The 24,021-nt window shown below is 41.6% G+C and overlaps 1 protein-coding gene across 3 annotated transcripts in view; it reads left to right on the top strand.

Annotated features, from left to right (window-relative positions):
* KCNK10 (potassium two pore domain channel subfamily K member 10) overlaps nucleotides 1–24,021 on the top strand; it is a 358,851-nt gene that overhangs the window by 297,881 nt on the left and 36,949 nt on the right. For all 3 annotated transcript variants that reach the window (XM_069208135.1, XM_069208134.1, XM_069208132.1), the window contains one exon: nucleotides 19,593–19,779. In XM_069208135.1, coding sequence (XP_069064236.1) covers nucleotides 19,593–19,779 — 187 coding nt within the window. The remainder of the gene's footprint in view (nucleotides 1–19,592; nucleotides 19,780–24,021) is intronic.

The following is a 24,021-nucleotide window of genomic DNA, read 5'->3' as shown; positions in this document are numbered from 1 at the left end:
GCGGTACGGGGGTCGGAATCCCCATGGCGGCGCTGCCTGCAGCGCGCCATGGAGGATTCCCCAGGGCAGCGGGAAACCGGCGGGATGCATCGCCAGCCTGTTGGCGGTGCATCCGCGGTCATTGGCCTGGCGGTAGTCTACCGCCAGGGTCAGAATGACCCCCTTTGTTTGCTTTTTAAAGACTTAAGACACTTTATATCACTTTTTAGTGATATCTCTACAAATTCACATTGCAACTTTATTCGTTTTGACCTACAATTATCCTGATAAATATTATATATTTTTCTAAACACTGTGTGGTGTATTTTTGTGGTGCTATATGGTGGTATTGTATGATTTATTGCACAAATACTTTACACATTGCCTTCTAAGTTAAGCCTGACTGCTCGTGCCAAGCTACCAGAGGGTGGGCACAGGATAATCTTGGATTGTGTGTGACTTACCCTGACTAGAGTGAGGGCTTTTGCTTGGACAGGGGGTAACCTGACTGCCAACCAAAAACACAATTTCTAAAACCAGGTAACTTGACATAACTGTGCCCTCCAAAAGATAAGCACTGGCAAAGCCAATATTTTTTGGGGGGGTTTGCCAGTGCAGACTTATTTTTGCTGATGCGGTTCAGCATCGGGAAAAAGCAGAGAAGACATGTGTTTGCTGATGCTGAACAATAAAGGCAAAAACATGGAAAAAGGCACAATGTGGTTTCTGCACGCATGGGTACTAAAAAGCAATTTAAGTCATGGTGGCAAGGAACGATGCTTGTGGCATGCTTGTATCACTACACATACACCTGCATACAATATGATGCAACAACTACATTTTTTCCTAAATGTACCATTGCAAGAAGGAGGACGTAAACCTCAGAGTGGTACATTTGTAAAAAATGTGTGACAATGCATGAAAAAAAGAGTCCCAATGGCTTGGTAGCAAAACAAGAATGCAACACTGACAGGTGTATGAAGAATGGAGCAGCTGGTGGAGAGTAAGGATAGACGGGGTGCCGAGTGGGGGGAGTAGTGGGAGGAATGGAGCAGCTGGTGGAGAGTAAGGACAGATGGGGTGTCGAGTGGGGGGAGTAGTGGGAGGAATGGAACAGCTGGTGGAGAGTAAGGATAGACGGGGTGCCGAGTGGGGGGAGTTGTGGGAGGAATGGAGGAGTGACAGAGGTCTTGGGGGGCTTAATAATGACGAGCATTGGCAATGCCAATAGGTCTCACATTTGTGAGAGTTAAAGCTATTGGCGTTCTGAAGGGCAATGTCTTTAACCTATGTGTTTTGGTTTGGAGTCACTGCACAGAATCTCCATGCTGGCAGGGGCTTATGCATGATGGAGATGCTGGAGGCCTTGTTACAGTCACCATGCCTGGCAGGCCTCACTGTGTCACAGTGTTGCACTGTGTGCAGCAATATCAATATAACATGCAGTTATGTAATACATGGTGCATAATATTATATGTGCGCAGTGACATTACATGAAGTACAGCGTGTACAGCAGGATGATTATAAGCAGGGCCATCGAGATTATGCGATTCTGTGGTGCTTTTTGCATGATTATGGATTTGCCACACTTGCCACATAATCTATCACCTGCTACATAATTTTCAGATTTTATCAGAGAATGCTCCTCGTGCAAACAGATAAAAATTTACTAAAAAAAATGCATGGGCTACTACACAGTGTACGGCCTTTCCCAAAGGTTGACTGGTCACCTTTCAGTAGTTTATTGCTATCTTTGAATGTAAAAGAAATACTAATAGGTTGAAACCTTTGATATAACAATATTAACATGTTTATAAATGACAACTTAATGTAGTAATACTGTTGCAAAATATGCCACCAAATTTGCCTTTTCTTTCTGTATAATTATGTCAACTCTGCCACCTAATTTGGTCCTCTTCTGCCGGATAAATCCAGTGGACCTTGGTATAACCAAATGCCAATGCAACTACTAGAGCATGCTACTGCAGGGTTTTCTAAATCATAATTGAATAACTACACTTGCCACATAGCACCTGCCTTATCGTTTGCAGTACTCAGCAAAGCACATTTAGGGGGTTATTCCAACTTTGGAGGAGGTGGTAATCCGTCCCAAATGTGACGGATTTACCACCAGCCGTATTACGAGTTCCATAGGATATAATAGACTCGTAATACGGCTGGTGGTATATCTGTCACTTTACCGTCACTTTCGGGACGGATTACCACTTCCTCCAAAGTTGGAATAACCCCCTTAATTTCTAATCGAAGTGGATCAAAAGTAACTACAAGAAAGAGTGACAGTGTTGCCTATCACAGTTAGTTGGCTACAAGCAGAGAAATGGAAAAAAAGGTCCCAGGTTTAATTAGTTGAGCAAACTGAAAGCTTATAGGCAAGTCCTCAGAAAAAATGCTCAGACAATGCAACAACGAGTCAGGTTGGTGGCATGCTGAGGATAGAGAGAGTTATCCTACTAAACTAGCCGCTTGTATTTATTTAAACTTGTAACTCCCTGTCATGAATTTTAGCATCAAATGAGAACCTATTCGCCACTGGTGATTGCAGCTAAATTCTGAATTTCTCATTACTTTGATGTGCAAAGCAGAGCAACGCTTCAAACTATATGTTTGAAATTAAAAAGAAAATGAGCGTAGAGGCACCAAGTGCAAAGCCAAGTAACATGAAGGGTTACAGAATTGAGACTCATGCCAGAGTTCTATTTCCCCTATAGTCTAGATCCGTGCAATAGGAATTGTCCGAGCCTGCCCATAGCTGCACGTCAGCACTAAAATTCACACGTGAGCTGACAACCAAGAATTGTATTTAAATATATTTTTCAGCTTTAAAGGCTGTTTGAAAACAGTGTCGACAAAGAAGTTGAACGCGCTAATTACTCACGTTTATCTACATTTCGGAACATTTTGAGACAATGAAAACATGTCAATCATCATTTAATCAGTTCTTTCTCTGAGTTAGGTATGGTAATGTTCTGGAGCCTGTAAGCCGATGGTTACCCACCGTCTCCGTACATGCAGACAAACAGAGAATGGCAAACTGCTCATATTGTTTCCCAATGATGTGGCAGCAAAGCATCTCAGTGCCCAAAAGCCACGAGGCAGGTTTCAAGGAGCACATAAGCAGTTAATGGGTGTTAAGAACATTGTGGCGGAGACCAGAACAAAGGCAAGGCAAAGGTTAATTTAACATACACACACAAAGTTAACTCAAACCACACAGAGGAATAGCTCATATATGTTGAACAACGATTAAAGCTTGCTTAAATACTAGTGAAACTGGATCTGCTGCAGACTGCATTCCTCTGCTCAACGGACACCCGGACACCGCATGCAGTCTCGGGGGTACTAAAAGGGCTACATGATGTGTTTGTGGCCAAGCTGGGAGTAGTGTTTGAGGAAGCACCATGATAAATGCGGACGAAGGTGGTGGGGGAAGAGAGGCAGCTTGAGGGGATCCATGCTCTCTTGGTGGTTAGCTCTGCTCGATAATAACTTCTTCTACCTGTGTGGGTGGTAGGGTAAGAGGAAGCCGGACAGACCTAAAAAATGAATATGAAGCCAGAAGCATGAAGTCCGTGAAGCGGGTGTCGTGCTGCTATAATAAAAGCTGCGCGGACTCCAATAATAATAACTCATTTACCTGGAACTGGTCTTGGGTCAACTGGAAATAGAAAGAGGACAGGGTAAGAAAAGGCAGAAACAAACAAACAATCAACTAACAAGGAACAGCAGTCGACAAGTTGTGGACAACTTGTGGGCACGAAAAATATGAAGAAAAGAAGTCCCTGAAAACGAACGGATCAAGACAAAAGCGGAATAATAGAGAAGATGGGCACTGCTCCGTGGGAGGAAACAAAGGACAGTAAGGAGGGGCAAAGACAGGACACTAACCAATTGCAGGCAAGGATTTGTAAGGGACAAGCAGTATAACCAATAAATAGCCAATGGTCAGGATGTTAGCCCACAAACTGTATACAACAGACCGAGAGTCAGCACAAGCGCTGTCAAGGCTTAACCTTAAAAAAAAAAACAGACACCAAGGTTTTTTTTGATGGAGAACGTGGACACAGGTGGAGTACTAAAACAAGGAAAAAATTAGTTCTCTGTATACAAGCAGTGAAAGGATACACATCATCCATCAGATTAATAAGGAAGAAATGTTCCAGAGGTGGACAAACTAAGAATAAGGAGGAAAGCCATTGAATAAGAATCAGAGAAATGATTAAGAAGGAGTTGACTTAACTAAATAAGAAAGCCATTCAATTAAGATCAAGGGGCTCAACCAACGCCTACTATTTGTATATATTTTAATGTCTTAGCACCAAATGGTCATCAAACTAAAAAAAAGGAAATGGTTGGTTCCAGATGAACAAAGCACTCACCATACTTTCTCTGTGATTGGGATGAGCAGCTAACACTTTGACTTTCTTCTCAGAAATCACTCATTCTTTTGTTTTCCACTGGCATGATGTGTATACAAAACGATGCAGCAACTAATTAGTTTTTTAAATGTACTACTGCAAGAAGAAGGACGTTAATCTCAGAGTGGTACGTATGTGAAAAATGTGTGACAACACATGAAAAAAAAAAGCTGAGACCCAATGGCTTGGTAGCAAAAAAAAGAATGCAACACTAATGGTTGTATGAAGAATGGAGCAGCTAGTGGAGGGCAGAGATAGACCGGGTGCAGTGGAATGAATAGAGGAGCGACAGAGAATCTGGGGGGGGCTTACTAATGAAAACAAAACAGACAGCAAGGTTTTTTTGGGATGGAGCACATGGACTCGTGTGGAGTGCTAAAAAAAGGTCTTATCACCTAATTGTCATCAAAATAATAAAGGAAAAAAATGGTTGGTTCCAGATGTACAAAGGACTCCCCATACTTGTTCTGTGATTGTGATAAGCAGCTAACACTTTGACTTTCTTTTTAGAAATCACTAATTCGTTTTTTTCCACTGTCTTGATGTGTGGAATTGTCCAAATTTATTTTGGCTCTTAGTCTTAGGTCAGAATTCAGAATTGGCTACTGTTCAAAAATGATTCCTGTCTGTGGCTAGTCAAGTTGCCCCTTTGAACAGTATGTTTCGAAACATCTTTCAGGTGGGTAGGTTACATTATACATTTCACTGAAGTCCCAACACAGCAGAAGTCCCATCTCTGTAGGCACTAGTTCACAATGTGGCTGTCAGTTCCAGCAGTCGGAAAGATCAAGGATTGATCGAGCACAAAGGGTGACCACCTGCTTACATATGTCTCCTGCCTCCCCAATATTTAATGCAGTGTGGTCATAAAGACCACACAGATAAACCAAACAGTGATAAATAATGTAGAAAGCTAGCCAACAGAACAAACTACACCTTTCATAAGACTGCCCCAAACAGGTAGCGCTGCCTCAAAGTTTGTTCCAGTGCAGTATACCTGTCCGGGCTACAACCATCAGCTTTGATCAGCAACAGTGGCCGATCAACTGTTTGGTGGATTGCTTATATCAACACTGAGTCCTGATGATAGTCTCGCGGACCTGGGAGCCTCTTGAGACTGAAATGTCAATGGTTTCTCCCCCTTTACACCACTCGAAGCATTACGCTCATTGATCAGGCCTTAATACTGTGTAAGAAGAAGGACATATTGTTTGGACTATTTAAGCTGAGAGAAGTTCATGCCTCTCCAAGATCCTTGGATTCAAGCCTGATGAATTATATCAATGGATAATCTTGTTTTATGGGGGGCAACAGTGTTGATTGATTAATACGATTTTCATTGATTGATTGTTTCGTTGTTTTGATGTATTGGCTCCTATGGAACTTCAATAATATGTTTATGTATAAATCAGTACCCTTTTGCGCTTCTGTTTAGGCATTATAGTTGGATCTTTTGACCATCACTAAAATAACTGATTAACAAATCTTTCATCAGTTCCCAGCACAATTGGCTTTAACAAAGCATATGTTTAAAGCAGTAGGGTGCGTATTGGAGTACAATGGGAGATAGAGGGCTTAATTCGAATACACCTGATTGTGGGCCATGGGTTCAAGGACGTCTGTTGAAAGCAAGATAGAAAATGTCGGTTTTTTACACTCTTCAGTGAATTGAACTGGATTGCTAAACTATGGGCTAGAGAATGGGTACTCACAAACATTTTCCCAGGGGCCACACAGTATGGTCTGTGTTGTGACTTCAGGATGTATGCTGTACAAAACCTTTTGTGTCAGATTTAGTAAACTATAATGTTGATCATGTAAAATAGAAACCCAAGCATCCCAAAGAGTTCACATACCAACTGACTTGCCTCTTAGTTCACAATTCACGTTGTCAGGGTGGGAGGGTGAATGAAAAGTTTCTAAATTCATGTTTGAAAACTATAACTTAAAAAAATGCTTCTCAATGCTTCTGATACAATCCTGAGTACTAAGGTGAAACGGTTGTGCATGTTATTGAAATGCACTTTTTGAATTTCGGAACGGACTTTATCATACGTTACACTTTTGCTGAAGGATGTCTATTAAAGAAGGTGTTTCTAAAGTTAAGAGGTGCAAAATACCATAGTTACCCCCTTTCTTCATCTTCAATTAGCCTTTAAATAACGAATTGCTCATTTATTTATCATTTTTATGTTAGTGCTGAGTCGAGTAAACAGCAGCACAGTGCTGCTGCTGACCTGACCTGGCGGCCGCGTGCAAATGTCAGTAGAGCCACATGCGCCCCCCGGGCCGTACTTTGAGTATCACTGGGCTAGAGAGAGATCAGCCTTTATGTATGTTGTGGCTGAGTTCCCTCAATAGTCAAACAGTCCCCCCAAATAAAAATGTTCCAGGGAGGAATCCTGAGCTTACCATTGGTAGCAATGCCTTTACTCAGAGAACTTTAAAATATGATTAAAATTAAGAAATACAACAATTTAGTTACCAAGAACAAAATTCAAAGGCCAATATAAAAACAAAAGGAATAATTCTGATTCTAGTCTAACGTTTTTTTCAAGCAAAAGAAAATGGGATGCCTTTTTAAATAAAATGTAGCTTTTGTGTCCATTTCCATTGTACCTTGCACACTCCATGCATAACCTAACCTAGACATTGTGTCACTTATCAAATCATGTGATTATAATACTACACTATTGCTTTATTAAAACTAGTATTCCTCTAACATAAAGCATCTTGTTCACTCCTGAGTTCCACTAACTTTGAGCAGACTTTGAATCTTCATGCAATTGATTAGTGCTATCCCTAGCAAGTCTCTGAGAATATATGCCTGTCAACCTCAGGTCACAAGCCTAAGTTTCAGCAAGAAAAGAAGCCCAGGGTCCATAAGAAACAATAAGAAAGAGGAACAACACTTCAAAGATTGGTCAAATTTTAATGGCAAGTTAAAAAGTTTCTCTATGTTTCTGTAGTCCATTTTGCAACATCCTATCAACACAGGAATTATGGGCCCTTTTCATAAAGGTAAATATACAGATGTAAATTTACTCATGTGTACATTTACTACTACACCATGTTGTAACTTTACACTTTTTTACTTTTCACCATTTCTGGCCTTAGAGCTAGTTCGAAGACCAACTGTTGCTAACACATTAAAATGTATACAAATAGTAGGGGTTTGGTGAGCCCCTTGATTTTGATTGGATGGCTTTCCTATCTATATCATTCCTCTGCTTCTTAATAATTTATCTGATTCTTATTCAATGGTTTTCCTCTAAATGCTTTATTGGTCCTACCTCTTGAGCATTTTTTCTGTACTAATCTGATGTATGTTGTGTCCTTCCACCGCTTGTATACAGGGAACTACTTTTTCTTTTCACACTTTGCCTGGCCTTTGTCAAATATCTCTTTTACTGTCCATGTTACTTCTCCTCCCCAGACAATTTCAATTACTTCGTCCTGTTTTTTTCAAACTTTTAACACTCCCTGATGCTCTGTTGCTCTTCGTGTCCCCCGCCTGCTCCCGCCACTCTATACCCCCACATGCCCCCAGCCTCCACCATCTGCTCCATTCTTCTCACACCAGTCCGTGCTGCTTTTCTTTTTTTCCATCAAGCCATCGGAGCCACCCCTTTCTTTTTCATGCATTGTCACTCATTTGTTTTCAAATATACAACTCTGGGATTAATGTCCTCCTTCTTGGAATTGTACATTTAGAAAAAATATAGTCGCTGCATCACGTTTTATGCACATGCATGATTAGTGATGCAAGCATGCCATCACGTATCGACCCTAGGCATCATGACTCAGGTCAGCATCCAAATGTCTGCAAACACCACATCGCGCCTTTTTCTTTTTTTTTTACTTCATTGTTCAGCATCAGCAATACACATTTTTTCCCCTATTTTGCCGATGCTGAACAGCATCAGCAGAAATAGGTCTGCACTGGCAAAGCAAAGCAAAATGTTGACTTTGCCGGTGCATATCGTTTTGGAAGGCACAGTTATGCCAGTCACCAGTATTGCCCCCAATTACTTGGCATGCCAGAAATAGGCTAACACACAGGAAAATAATTCTCCTCACGAATGAACTGGGCCTCTTACTCTTCATAACACCGACCTCAGAGTATTTCCTTAGTTATTGTCACAAAAGTTTGTGAACCTGCTAAATGAAATGTAATAGCGGATGTGTTTAGGACAAGGCCAGCTACCCTCCAACTTGACAGTGATAACAGTTCCACTAGCTGTGTTGGGTAAGCACAGCCGTACACAGAAGCCGAATAATAGTGCTCAGCAAGTTTTAAGATCTTTCTCTCCCTCCTTTCATTGCTTTATATTTTTCTCTCGCTTGCAATGGCTCAAAGTCTGACAAAGGAAACATACGGTAAAGGAATCTTGAAATGAATACCCCATGTGAAAACTGCACAGGCAAAACATTTTGAAGAATTCCTGAGATGCCATTTTTTTAGTTTCAAAGAGAGAAACTCAAATTGAATAAATGCTGCTAAACTACGATAGAAGAGGTGGACAAGGGATACATTGGAAGAACAAATGTAAATATGAAGTTCTAGAGAATTATCCATGCATGGCAAAGGGCATACAAGTGGCAATAGAACATGGAAAGAAGGGATACACAGTCTGGAGTTGCCAGGTACATGCCAATATAAAAACAATGACTAATAAACAAATATATGTTTTAGGTTCATAAAACACACATTGCCATGGTAATTCCTAGAATTTAAGGGAACTACTTTGTGTGTGGATGTACTCCGTGCGAAAGAGTAGAAATCTGTCACTCACATTGAAGTGAGCCAATGCTTAAAGTAGGCTGAACCATTGTCTCGTACTATGTGCTGCATTAGTCAGAAGGAAAATGTGAATGACACAAACAACAGAATGATGGTTAAAGACAGTTGGATAAAAAACAAACTAAAAATAAGAAAATTCTTATATAATTTTAGTAAAATCAGAAGGTCTTGGCTAAGCAAAACCTAAAAAACAGGAAAAAGAAAACCAGACCAAAACAATAATGAGCACGGAGGAGCAAATAACATTCAGATTTTTACTGCCATTTTTAGAGTGTTAGTATTATGGTAGTCTACTCTTCACATCCTACCACACAGTGCCTCTTGCAAAAAGTAGTTGTTAACATGTATGGTGTAGTGAAAGTGTTTCTTGTATGCTCATTTTAAAGAAGGAATATACTGAGGTACATTTTATTTAACCATCTTCATTTACTGCAGTTTTCTTTTATCACATATAAATATATGAATACAGCATGCAGACTTTTACTAAGCACCACATTGGGTGCCACAGAATATAATACAAGGTAGTTGCTTTGCTCTCAGGTGCCTGAAACAGATTTCCAACCAAGGCTGTCTCAATGCTTTTAGAAAACCTCAGAGGGAAATCTCCTGGTTTTTAATAGTCCAGTCCGCCTCTTGTTGATACTGCGGATAAGGAAATATTTCTTACCTGTAATACTCGTTCTCCCTCAAGGGAATCCCCATTGAAGTCATACGCACTGAATAGCCCCACCCACATGCGGGGACCTCAGAGCACTTTTCAATAGTATTTCTTCTTAAGTGTAGATGTTTATCTTTCTTCGGGAAGGCCTGCAGAGTCCTTTAAGAGAAAAAGCATTATGCAGCTTGTAAGAACAGGTTACAGTGGTCCAGTTCTTGAGATTGTACTCAAAAAAGGGCCACGAAAATCATATAAATGTATAATTTAAAGTTAATCTTTTGTGAAAACAGCTTAAATCTCTTACACAAACCCTTTTTTGTAAAAGTAAAGAAACGAAGGATAGCAGGAAAGTATAGCACCATAGGCTGTCATTATGTGAGCTTAAACAAAGCCTGTACCTTTTAGACACCAGGTACCACCAGTATCCCATCAAGCCCTGCAGGTGGTAATTACTTCAGTTTTTCCCCAGCTCCTGCTGACAGGATCCTGGAGCACTGAGCCCGGCCTTTTAGGCTTTTTCTCATCAGAATTTACCAGTAGAATTTGGTGGCAACCAATTCAATTGAACATTTTCATCGCTCCCTGACCTTTTCTGCCTTTCGCTGACAGAAAAGTGAGGTATTTTGTCAAAGAAAATGACGTCTTTGTTTGACAAATGTCCTGCTCGATGTCTGTATCACCTGCCTTCCAGCAAGTCAAGTTCCTGACTCTTGTAAACAAGAAATAAGTGGGTCCAACCAAAGAAATGAATCAGTCCATTTTCTTTATGTTGGTTCATCCAAAAAGAGTTGTTTCTTGTCAGTAGTTCCTTAAATCATTCAATGTAACTGTTTCCAAGGATATTTATCAGAAAATGACAGCCAAAATGTGTTTTACCCCCTAAGCGGCTTGATAGCCCTGGGCTTTCTCAAGACTGCAAAAGCAAATAACAAATTGTGGTGAACCGATTATGGATAATGGCAGAAAACCGTTGAATCCATTACCATAAGTGAAGTACAAAATCTAGTTGATGTAAAGGTGTAATTTTATGAATGGCGATACTAGAGTGAGTCTTATTCCCCAGTGTGTCAAGAAAACTACTGACAATAAGCAACTCTTTTTTGATGAACCAACATAAAGAAATGTTGGATAGAGTCCGACAGTGCTCTGGGTCCCTCGCACCTAGGCGGGACTATTCATTGCTTATGACTATCAATGGAGATCCCATAAGAGATGGAAGGTCGTTTGTAGACGGGCACTCAGTAAGAGTCAATTTTAACCAGGAGCTACCTTAATTGAGTATGTTTGATTTTGTTGCCCCAAGGTTTTGAATTTGGTCCATTGGCCCCCCCTGTTGGTTTAGCAGATGTCTTCAAGATTGGCTGTGTGCTACCAGATTACATGGTTTTTAGTCTTTGGTCCTGATTACAGGTGTAAATTTCAATTCCTACTCAAACACCGGTTTGCGGAGGGATCATAATTGTAAGTGGCATGATGTTTGTTGCAACCACTAACTACCAGGTGTGTTAAAGATTGTAACATTTATTTGAACACGTCAAACCTGGAAAAATCTACAAGGGATTTGCAGATTTTGCTGTGCTAAACTCTAGAATCTGCATATTGGTTGCTAATGTCATAATAGCTGATCAGTACTGCATGAGATACTCTTTGAACACCTAGGTGATGGGCTTTTATTGGATGTGATAATTATTAGCCTAGTGGTAATCAGGACGTAAGTCACCAATTCCCTTGCCTGGAGCAGCTAGGTTTTGAGCAACATATACAAATGTCCCGGTCTCTGTGATAAACTCCTTCCCAGTTTAAGACTGAGTACACCCTGTCTGGTAGACAAGATGGCTCTGTGGACTGATCACCTGTTGCACATAGATGTATATTAGTTCAAGTACACCAGCTCTTACCTTAACTGAGGAGGTACAACCTTTGATCCTTTGAATGCCAGACAAGTGAGTTTTATTATGTTAGGTAATAATACTAATACTAATGAAAATATTAATACTGATAATGATGATGATGATAATAATAATAATGAAAATAGTAGTAGTATTAGTATTAGTAGTAGCCACAATAGTAATATTAATATTGATAATAATAATAATAATAATAATCATAATAATAAAAATAATAATAATCATAATATTTAGGTAGTTCAATTTTTGGTGTGGACTACTTCAGCGATAATAGAAGGGATGAGGTCATCATCATCGGAAGTGCAATTTCTGAGTTCCGTTTAGGAGATTGAGGATGTGTACTGAGACTGACATTTAATATAGCCCTGGAGCCTGCCGCAGCAGGCTCTACTGGCCTTTAAAGGCCCGCTTCAGCGTTAAAGGCCGGAGCCGAAGGCGAGCACCTTTAACAAGGGAGCGGGCCTTTAATGGCCAGTAGAGCCCGCTACGGTAGGCTCTAAGTCTATTAGAAAATTTTGCCACTAGAGGGAAGAATGTTCTTATAAATAAAACAAGTCCTCACGGAGCCGAATGTTTACGCTCTGGGATTTTACCAGCCGGTAAAAGCCATGAGCGCTCCATTGTCTGCAATGGAGACCCCAACATTCCAATGTTCTTTAAACTTCTCCTTTCTGCTGCAATTTCTAATTGAAACGTTGAAAGGCAACTGCTGAGTAGCTTTTTGCAGTTGTTGCATTAATCATGCATGCAGTGTACCCTTCATCTAACTGAAGCATCTATGAATTGGTATGCAACTACTTGAACCCAGAGAAGTTTAAAAATATGCAGCAAAGTTATTTTAATTTGTTATGGCATGTTATTAATTTACAGCAAGTTAAAATTTTAAAGATTTAACCTGTATTCTACTGGACAATTCCTGTAAGTGTTTTCCTTTTCAGTGTGCTGCTTTTGAGCATTGGTTGATAGAGTTTTCATTTGAAGTGTCTAGCAATTCACTTCTCTGCGGTTTCATTTGTGTTGTAACATTCTTTGTATATCAGTATTATTCTTCAGGGAGGTGCATTTAAAGTGCCATTTAGTCCAGGTGTGCAGATGAAAAACAATGCCCGCCAAGAAATCTGGTTTATCTTGTGGATTTCTGTGGCTGCCAGACCCATGGCGATAACCGTTGAGTCCATGAACAATGATACTTGCAGACCAGCAATAAGACCTATTCACATTCAGCAGGTTTAGTACAGAGGCCACAGAGGTGGGGCACCATTTTCCATGTGGTGAGTTCACAGCCTCAAAAACAGTTAGCAAACTATTGACACATTTTGATGATTTAAAAATTTTAAAAAGTAAAAATCCTCTTCATAAAAAGCTCCACTTAGACACGGGCTAACATCAGAATCAGTTGCAGAAATGGGGTGCAAATATTGTGAGCTCAGCTTTTTTGTGATGCACCGTGTCATTCGTCTTCAGAATGAGCCCACAGACTTTGAATTCATTGGTTGAAAGTTCAACTAACCTTCCACCACAAAAACATGCATTTTCCCGGACAACAGCAGAAACATCCACCATTTTCTGAGGAGCACGAGACCTGAGTAGGGGATACTAATATTCACTGCTCAATTTGAAGCAGAAATGGTATAGACGGGGGAAGGAAAGGTCCAAGGATAGTACAGGACCCTCTCTGCTGCACTAAAGGAGGATGAATAATAAGTTCAATGACACGGGGAGAGTAGAGAGGTGAAGAAAAAGTCAGTTCTTTAGCCATTACCTGGCCTGGTGAGATGAAATTGATTGCCAATGTCATTACCTGCAAGCTCTGTGATCAGGAGCTCAGTAGGGAACAGACTGAAGTCTACTTCTTTGGCACTTCTACAATGATGCAACTCTTATAGTCAATGCACGAGAGGGAGTATGGAAGCTTCCTGCAGGATCAGAAGAAAAAGCATGTTTAAGATGAGGAACCAGAAATTCACCAGCATGTGCCATAAGTGGTGCTACAGGAGCAACGATATCCCCTTATGACCATTTTGATTCTGTATTGCATGTGGTGCAAGACTACCATCTGCTGTGCAGGGTAGAGTCCCAGCATTGGGAATGACATATGGGGAAATATTTCCAGAAATATAATCAGTAAAGACTTTTTTTTTTATACATGCCACAAAAGTTAGAAAACAGTAACTCATCCAAAAAAACACAAAACTCCTCCTAAAAAAACAAAAAAAAAACATGACTCTTCTGAGAACTATTAACAACAGTAAAAAAACTAACTTGTCTCTATAAATGGCTACTCCCTTCAGGGCCATCCAAAGTGGCTTGGCTGGAAGACATAGCCTTAAGTCAGTCTTTGCTGCTGATCTCCGGTCAGTATAGTCAAAGGTCCACGATGCTTGGTTAGGCTGGCTGTTCAAAGCGGGGAACCATCTGCTGCTGGTTGGTAACGCTAGGATAAGCAAGCAAAGTTGCAGGATGATGAATGCCCCTTGTCATGGATGTTTGCATTTCGTGTCTCTATGACTATTTGTTTGGCCTGTTGCCTAAATATGTCTCAGTGAGATTGTCTACAAATGTGTTCATTCTCCGCATTTGTTTCTCATTGTCAGCGTTTTCCAGTCAACCTCTCTCTTTTTCTTTGTCTCATTCTTCCTCACACTTCACCCTTCTCTCTGCTTTTCCCTCCCTCTCTATTTCTACTTACTAATTCTATAGCCTTATGTCTCTCTTTAGCTTCATCTCCTCTGTTTGACCCGCTTATGGCAGGGCTACTTTCAACCTGCTCCTCACCTCTACACCTGTTTACTTCCTATGGCTAAACCTTATTCATAATTAAGACCTAGCATGCCTCCGCCTCCTTCTATAACATCTCTTCTACTCCACATTGCTCGACTCTCTCACTCTAACATCTCATGCTCTTTCTATACTCATTTTACATTTCCCTCTCTTACTCATCCTTTTTTCTATTCAGTTACTTTCTCTTCCTCCACCATCCTCTTTTTTAGCTCCTTCTTGCTACACCCTTCTACACCCTTCCCCCTCCCTCTGCTTTTTATCTCTTGGTTGTCTGTCCTGAGGATACATTTCCCCTTTCCTAAAGCTCTTTTTCTAACCTTTGGATGAATCTGCCTTTCCCTTTCGGTATGTGTGGTGGTGGTGGGAGGGGGGAAGCGAGCAGGTGCTGCTTAATTGAACTCCCACCTGTTAATTCCCAGAGCAAAGTAATTTCACGTGAAGTGAATCCAAATGTATTTGTTGCTGTCAATGAGTCCTCGTTTCATTTCACTTCTAGCCAGGTGCATTTTAATGGGAAGCAGTTTGCTTGAGAGCTGTGCAGGTAATTTCGAGGAAGATGGACAAATCAAGGATCAAATTAGGTTGGAAGGTTCATACTGCCTCGGAATATATTACAATATTTTCTTGCAGTGTGCACGTTAAAAGCGAGCTAATGTTACAGGGGGTATCAAGTGTTTTATTTAGCATGGACAACTGTGACTAAATTGGAAACCGGTAGTCAAACCAAAGACTTCATGTTATGAAGCCAAGAGCGTTTCACAACACTGTGATAAATTCCTGCATCTGATCTGCACCTAACCGCAGGTTCTTTTTTAAACTTAGAAAGTGTTTTCTTCCTAAATTATCTGAATATTCAGTGTAACTATGTTTACAAGGTTTAATTGCTTCTGTTTCTAATGGGTAGCATGCCTACATACATCTTATTTGCTCACAGATAACTTCATAACTGCCATTATTTGGCGATTTGTAATCTTGGAAGGACAAACCTATAAACAATTCACTTTTATGTTGTGGGAGTACCTCTAATAGATTCCGAGCGGGCTCCTATTTCTTTAAACAGTCAAAACAATTCTTAATTCATTAATCAGTAAAAACAATTGTATCATTGTAACAAATACCACAAAATGGCCACTTTGTTCTTATTCGAAAATAAAACTCCTTACCTCTGAACAAATTAACATACCGGGACATTTTAAGGATTTGGGCGACCCAGGGCCAAACATATTTTGGGTCCCTCACTCAGAACAACTATGAACTTTTTATCCGTTTTCAGCTCATTCAAACCCTTGTTGACTTCAGCCGAATTATTGACAGCCCTCTTCCTTGGACATCCTACATAAGGGCCCAACCCTAGAGCAAACAGTATCTACCTGGCTGGAAAGCACCAGAGAATCATAAATATTATTAGCGGAAACAAGCCCGCTCATGTTTTGCAGAGGACTGGAGTCTCATCTTTTGGGCCTGAGAATAAGGAGGATGTTATCTTTTTTAAGGTCGAGCCTGCATTGCATGCGCTTGCGCATGCGTTTAGCAGGGAGACTCTTTTGTATTTATAAAAGGGCTCGGAGCCCTGTCAACTTCACATCAGTGTTTTTTATTGGTTGGTGGGCTTCCCTAATAAAATCCGCTTGCTTTCATTAGTCGAAGGCACGCATATGGCATGCCTTTTCCGGTGGCTAGCCCTCCTCCAGCGCAGCGACCAAGTACAGAAAACATGCGAAGCTCGCTGTTTTCCATCGGGCTCGTGGACTTTTTTTTCTCTAATTTACGAGCCCGATCTCGCTTGGCAGAAGTCGAGCGCTTTACGTACTTGATTTCCCTTTTTTCGGGTTATGTACATAAATGCACTTTTGCCCGATAGGTGAAAAGTCGGGTTAGGAGTTTACAACGCGATCAGCTCTAACATGAGCAAACGCGAGACCCGATGCATTGTAAATGCTTGTTGTTTACTGCACGCCAGTCCATACTATATAAGGAGCAGAGACTTTGAGTCAGGTGGTGCTCGGAATTGATCGCACCGGGCCCAACAACAGCTTCACGTGGATGGTGCAATCATGGAGGGATCATATTATCCTGCTCTGCACAGCACATTTCTACCTGTCAGAAAAGCAGCCGACCAAGCCTTCTACCCAAAGTCTACACTGTAGGTAGTCTGTTAAGTCCCATTCGGGCACTTGGTGCTCCTGGGCGCTTTTGTTTACTGCACTGGCTGTGCTGTGAGTGACGGGTGTTCAGTGTCAGCAGTCAGCAAGCTGGTATCACACCGGCTGGAAGCAGCAGCTCCACAAGGACGTTGTAGTCACAGAGGGACCACACAACGTGACAAGCTCTACTGCACAGTGGCACATGCTGAATAAAGGTAAAGGCCTGTGCAGCAGGGCTGGGATTTCGCACTTACAAAGGTTAAAGTGCTTGCTGAATCAAACCCATATAAAAACAGGTATATTCTTTACCTCTGTACATCTCTCAGGTAGGGCTCAGACTTACAAGACAGCCTGGACTGGCTCAAAAAAATTAAGATACCAGACTGGGTTCTTTTTTAACTCTAGACAGTGTGGAAGCTGTCCTGAAAGGATGGTGAAGGGGCCCCTTTGAAGGTGAGGGCCATTGGCCAGAGCCCACTTTGGGTATGCCTTAAATGTCTCTGACTTCATAGCCCTTTTTGCGTAGGTCAAGCAAGGATTAATAAAGTGCTAGGCCACCACTTTTTTGTTAATCCCATAGAAATAGTTTTGGGGCTCAGACTCCAGGGGCCTGTACAATTTAGCGCTTATCCTCACATACTATGAGCTGCCAAAAAAAGTTCATCCGTCACCGAAAAAACGTTTATGTCCAGTGTCCAGGCCATATTAGGGCCAGGCACAGGTACCTTTGGTGATGTAACATTTTCCTGTTTTTTCGTTTGGTTGCCCCTACCATAGCCAGCTCACTGGACACGGGCTAGCTTATTCCTCTACAGCTTTTCAAGCTATATTAGTGATGAAAAGTCCCAGCAGAGCTGTGCAATGCTTTTTATTCTGTGTGGAAATCAAACATCCCACACAGCAGTGCTTTTGTTTTTTAAATCTTGCATGGAATGTGATACACTCATGAGTGACAAACAGCTCCTACAAATCCACCTTACATTACATTACGTGGCACACTATTGGATTTGTTAATGGTTCTTTAGTACAAGAAGTAGTCTTAAATCTGTACTGCCCTAACAGTCCCCTTACACACGACACTCGCTCAATTGTATAGTTCTGTGTTCCGTCTTAGTGTGTTTTGAAATACTGCCCAAGGCAAGGAAACAAATATGTGCACATATAAGTGACCATAAGGTAAGCTAAGCGATAGTATTTCAACTATATATATATATAAATATATATTATAGTTAGGACCTAGGGCCAGATGTATCAAAAAGTTTTGCACTCGCAAACGGTACGAATCGGTAAATTCGGCCGTTTGCGAGTGCAAAACAGTGGTCTGCAATGCATGAAATGCATTCGCAGACCACAAATAAGAAATCGGTAAAATTGCGATTTCTTGTGTTGCGACCTGGAAATTGCAAGTTGCAATTTGCGATTCGCAATTTCCAGGTCGCAAGGCTATGCTGGAAAAAATCGCAAATTTGCATTTTTCCAAAAATGGCATTTTGCACTTGCAAATTACCATGCTTTGCAACCAGGTGGTAACCTGGTGCAAAATTTAAAAATGCAGTTAAACTGCATTTTTAAATTTAACATGTAAAACACACATGCCCTTTTGGCATGTGTGTACCTTACATGTTGAAAAAAAAGTTTTCGGGGTGCAGGAGAGGGGACCTTAGGCCCCCAGCACCCTGGCCTTTTGCATTTCCAAAATTGCGATTTCTGCTTCAGAAATCGCAATTTTGGAAATGCAAAAAATTTGCAGCTCTGGGCCAACAGGCCCATAGCTGCGAATGGGGCCGGTATTGCAAGTTGCGATTCGGTAATAGCGTTTGCGATTTTTAAGAAATCGCTATTACCGATTCGCAAATGTGATACATGGCCCTTTGCGAGTCGGTAATACCGATTTCTTAAAAATCGCTATTACCGAATCGCAATGGGCCGTGATGGTACATCTGGCCCCTAGTTTCTATAGAAAAAACATTTGTTTACTTTCCTAAATCTTTGGCTCCAGTTGATAAATCTTCACTAACTTTTCCCCAAAAATTTGATAGTCACTTCAGCTGCTATCTAGAAAAATCGAGGTGATTTATCAAGTGGGGGCTGAGAAAAAAAGGGAGGGGGTCCCAAAACACGTTTTCCTCATTCATTTTTCCATAGGTTTTTTTTTAACAAGAATTCCGCCTGAACTGCTGCACGGAATTAAACCAAATTTGCCAGAAATGTAGCTCTTGGTCCAAAAAGCACGGTTTTTGTTATTTCGTGTAAATCTATTAAGTATTTTTTGAGATATTAAAGAAATTTGAATTTTTTATATATTGGGACGCGAAGGCTCCGTGAACCCTCCTGATCTCATGCTCAGATCTGATTGGTCTTCTTGCTACCAGTGAACAAAGAAACATAGTTTCGAAAATGCTGCGGGTATTTTTGCTGGTGTGAATAAAATTAATTTTTTTGCAGGTTGCAGTGGCCGTGGCCTCTTTCTGTTCCTCTTTCTGTTCCTGGATTGTTTGTAAGGGAAATCCAGCCGACTGCTATTCTATATATGCAGAAACACATTTTTCCCAATAACGTCTCAAAGCCACACAGTTTCAACTTCAAGAATCCTGGTCTGTTTAAAGAGAACTGGCAGCACAACCAGACTCCATACTAATTGTATTTTATTTAATCAAATTCTCTAGTGCAGGAACAGCATGGTGGCATATATATATATATATATCCTAGAACTCACTAGCAATGGTACAAATGTATTTATTACTTTAGACCCCTGTGGATGTGTAAGGTGAAGTGCATGATGTGCGTGTTCAATTTTCTGGCTTTTAATGGTAAGAACAATGCTTGAAAAGTTTCCTGTAAAGAAGACCCCAGGTGTCTAAGTCCTTATCTTTATTTTTCTAGAAGAAGCAGGTGAGCCAGACTAAGATCCGGGTGATTTCTACCATCCTCTTCATCTTGGCGGGCTGCGTGCTGTTTGTGACCATACCCGCATTCATTTTCAAGCACATTGAAGACTGGACGGCGTTGGACTCCCTATACTATGTGGTTGTAACTCTGACAACAATCGGATTTGGTGACTTTGTAGCAGGTGAGCGATTCATGAGTGAAATCGAGGGCAAACTGTTAAACAATATTAAAACTATATTAGGGGGATGTGGCACTCCTTAACGTGTGTACCTCTGAGGGGGTGTACAGCAGTTTCATGTGTGTATATGGATTCATGAGAAAATATCCTACCTTTACAGTTGCTGGAAGGGATGTAAAATCTGGGTAGCATTGACACTGATTCAGTTCATGAAGGCTGCAATAACCAAGCAGAGGTCACTAACTAACCTGACGCTTCGGGTGAATTATCTAAGAGCGCCAAGTAAATTAAATGCATTCAAAATGATGATTCTAAAGTAGTAGTTCTACAATCAAACACACATAAACTAGTGAATGTCTAACTTCAGAATACCGCAAAGCAGAGCATAGGTGGATTTAGAACTTCTGCGATGAAATATCTGTAACCCAGGTTATAGATGCAAGGGCCCACTCCATTCCCATTCTGGGATGGCCACAGCATCATCCCCAGGAAGAAAAACCCCATTGGCATCTTTTCTATTGAATGAACAATGAGCATTGTGCAGGAGTAAACAGACTTGAGTGATGGCAGGTCTGAAGAGTACCAAATACACAAATACTAACAAATGTTGATCTTCTTTGGCATTAACTGTCATTGTCGTTTTCTTGGGCTCTACCCGCTCAGGAAAAAGTCAGAGGCGGGCTGGCCTAAACAGGAGTTTAAATACGGGTATAGCAGTACTGTTGCGCTCATGAACTGTGCACACCACCTCGCACAGTAGATTTACTGCAGTGAGTTGTAGCAGGGTTGGATGACTCGAGGTGTCCCAATACCCTAAAAGTGTCCTAATCACCAATATACGTCATTGAGTGGTGAGGGCAACGGCATTTGTATGTGAAGTGATTTCATTCCTCCAGGGTGACATTTTTTTATTATTGGATGAAAACTCTCCTTTGTTTTAAATGTGACGCGCGATATCGCAGCAGCCCGGTGCATGCCTTGTGTCCATGGGTCCCACCTCCCTTCATAGCAGAACGTCCCAGGTGGGCTGACCCCCTGAGATCATCTTTAGCCCTTGTGCCGATTCATCTGAGAGAAGCTCCCTGAAATGACGCCCAGACACACAAAAGTAGCTGAAATCATTTGCTACAGTAAATGAGAGGATTGGGGTTCGTCATGGAGGTCAAGGGTCCTAAAAAACACAAGCACTGGCAAAGCCAATGAGTTTCACCTTTACAATAGTGAACTAAAAATTGAAAAGTAAAGGACACAAAAGTGCGAAAAGTGAAGCCAGTGGATAGGCAGAACTTTGCAGGTGCAGCTCGTTGAAAAAAATAAAATCCTAGAAAAAAACAAGAGCTGTGCATGAGGGGTTGGTAAGAAATGGATGAGGAGGGTGGGGAGAGGCAAAATAAATGTGTGGAGCTAATTATATGGTTCTTACATCCATGGAATGATACCAGTCACACTGGACAGCCATTTTAGCCATTATGACTAAAACTAGCTAGACCAAAGTAGCCAATATCTGAAAGGTGCTGCCCATAAGGTCCTTTCTGTATGTTTATAGATATGTGAATGTATGTATATGTGTGTGCTTAATGTGTGTTGTGTATGTGTGTCTGTGTGTCCTTCATAATAATGACCTATTTACGGGTACCATAGTAAAAATAAAGCCAACCGCAAACGTGTTTTAAACCCATTTTTACAATGACAGCGTTTTATGGAAAGTGTTCACAATTTCCTTGAAGTACTTCTATAGGACATTTTTTTCTGTTCGCATGCATTCCACCGTGGCATGCGCAGACATTGAACTAATAATAGCATGCACAAATTGGTATTTCCTGGGGTAAATCTGTCCCCTATTTGAATGTGGGTCCTGAATAGTGAGAAGGTAACATCGTCAAACATTAATATCATAGCCCCAATATCAAAGACAAAAGTGTTGACAGTTAAGTAGGTATAGATTTTCTGTGCCTAACCTCTCCATATATGTACAGAGACACTATGTATATATATCTTTAAGGTACGTAAATGTAGAATTAAGCAGGAGCGGCTTGTAGGGTGTGGCGGCACGGGGGGGGGAGAAAAATGAATATTAAAACAAAAATAAACATACCTGAATCTGCTGCTGCCATCACACAGCTCCTCTTTCCTTCGCTGCAGGCACAGGCTCCACTGTCATGCTGCTGGCAGCATGACAGCAGCGTGCCGATTGGTCGAAGCACCCTGCTAGGGTGCTCCCAGGCAGACTGGGAGAGTCTGCCTGCTCTCTCTAACCCGGCACTGCGGTGCCAGGTTGGACAGAGCTAATGCGCATGTATGTTCGACCGCCCTGAGACCGCCGGCCAAACATACATGCGCACTGAGAGGGAGTGCTGAGCTCTCCCCCTCTGGGCTCGTCAGCCCCGAGGGCCTGCCCCTTCTACAATACAACGATAATAAACACAGTTTATTATCCTTGTATTGCAGAAGTTTGGCAGCTGCTGCTGCTGGCGAGGGGGGTGACGCTCCTCCACCCTAGCGGAGGAGCTGCCCCTGGAGTTAAGAAGAGTAAATCTAAACTTCCCTATATGCACTTACCTCTGACATTTTTGTGTTCTATATTTTGGCTACGACATTAAGGTATAAAAATAGTTCCTCCCAAAATTCCAGATTACATCCATCCTATTTCTATAGTGCACTAAAATTGGTCCATAAGCCATCGAAAAGATTCACAATTTTGAAACCTTGAAAAGTTGTCTGTCTGTGATGGAACAAAATACCTAATTCAAAGTGAATGGGAACATTTCTGAAAAGGTCTTCGATGTTCAAGAAAATCGTAACCAAGAGGAAGGACAAGTTTTCAGGAAAAGAATAGAACATTATTTTGAAATCATCTCTTCTCTCCCACTCATGGCTCAAGGGAGAGGAAAAAAGGTGGGATGGGGTGGCGTGTGGCAGGTGGGAGGGAGAAGGGAAGGACAAACAAAGAATAACAATGATCATTTAAAAAAAAAAAACTTTCCTCCCTTGCCGCCTCAGTTGTGCTGCTCCTCGGTCCTCACAGTAGGCACAGGCTCCCAGCCTGCGGTCAGTCCTAATACTAATTGCATGCTGCTGGCAGCATGAAAGCAGCGTTAGGATATGCCGGAGTGCCCTGGCTTGGCGCTCCGAGGCAAAGTGGGAGCCTCTGCCTGCTGTCTCCAACGCAGCAACACAGTGCCGGGTTGGAGAGAGAACAGTGCGCATGTGCATTTGGCTGGCCGGAGATGGCTGGCCAAACATACATGCGCAGCATTCCATACCTGTCACACCCCATGGCTCGCCCCTTTTACAATGAAGCAACATAGGTCCATATTTAGAAGAAAATGATGGAGCTCAACACTGCCAAAATTGCCAGGGCCGCTCTCCGTCATTTTCACAATGCAGAATGTGCCATATTTAATGGAATTTGGCGCACCCCTGTGTTGTCCCCTGTGCTAAATTAAGCTGCCTGCACCAACACAGGCATTATTGCACCATTGTGCAATGATGTCTGCGTTGAGGGGGTTTTATTGTCACTAATGGCGATTTGACACCTCTGTGTGTGGTGCAGAATGCAGCACACACTGAAGTGCCAAAGCGTCATTTTGAGATGATTGTTTATGTGCAGGAAGGAACACCTTCCCACACATAAACAATCATGTCTGGCATTTTGCTCTTTCTATAGGTGCCCAGAATTCAGCACACATAGAAAAAGCAAAAAATGAGTAGGAATAAAAGTATTCCTCCTCATTGCGCCTTGCTAATGCCACCTCTGGGGAGGCATTAGATTTTGGCACTTCCTCAGTGCCAAAGCATCATTTTGAAATGATTGTTTATGTGCAGGAAGGGACACCTTCCCACACATAAACAAACATGTCTGGCATTTTGCTCTTTATTTAGGTGCTGCAGAATGCAGCATGCATAGAAAAAGTAAAAAACGAGGAGGAATAAAAGTATTCCTCCTCATCGTGTCTTGCTAACGCCACCCCTGGGGTGGCGTTAGATTTTGACACGGCCTCAGGTTTACAAATTCTTGTAAATCTGAGGCAATGTCAAAATGCAATGGATGTTGCATTGTATGCTCCTTCAACACAAAAGGCTGCGTGCTGAAGGGGCCATATTTACAAGGTGGTGGTAAGCCACAAAAAGTGGCTTAACGCCACCTTGTACATACAGCACAGGGCTTAGCGCCACCGGAGCATCACTAAAAGTGACCCTCCGTGGGGGCAAGGGCTCTTAAATATGCCCCATAGTTTATTATCT

The sequence above is a fragment of the Pleurodeles waltl genome, chromosome 9 (genome assembly GCF_031143425.1).
Source record: "Pleurodeles waltl isolate 20211129_DDA chromosome 9, aPleWal1.hap1.20221129, whole genome shotgun sequence".
Classification (NCBI taxonomy): Eukaryota; Metazoa; Chordata; class Amphibia; order Caudata; family Salamandridae; genus Pleurodeles; species Pleurodeles waltl.
The sequence above is the reverse complement of the archived record's forward strand: the minus strand, read 5'-3'. Positions and strand labels throughout refer to the sequence as shown.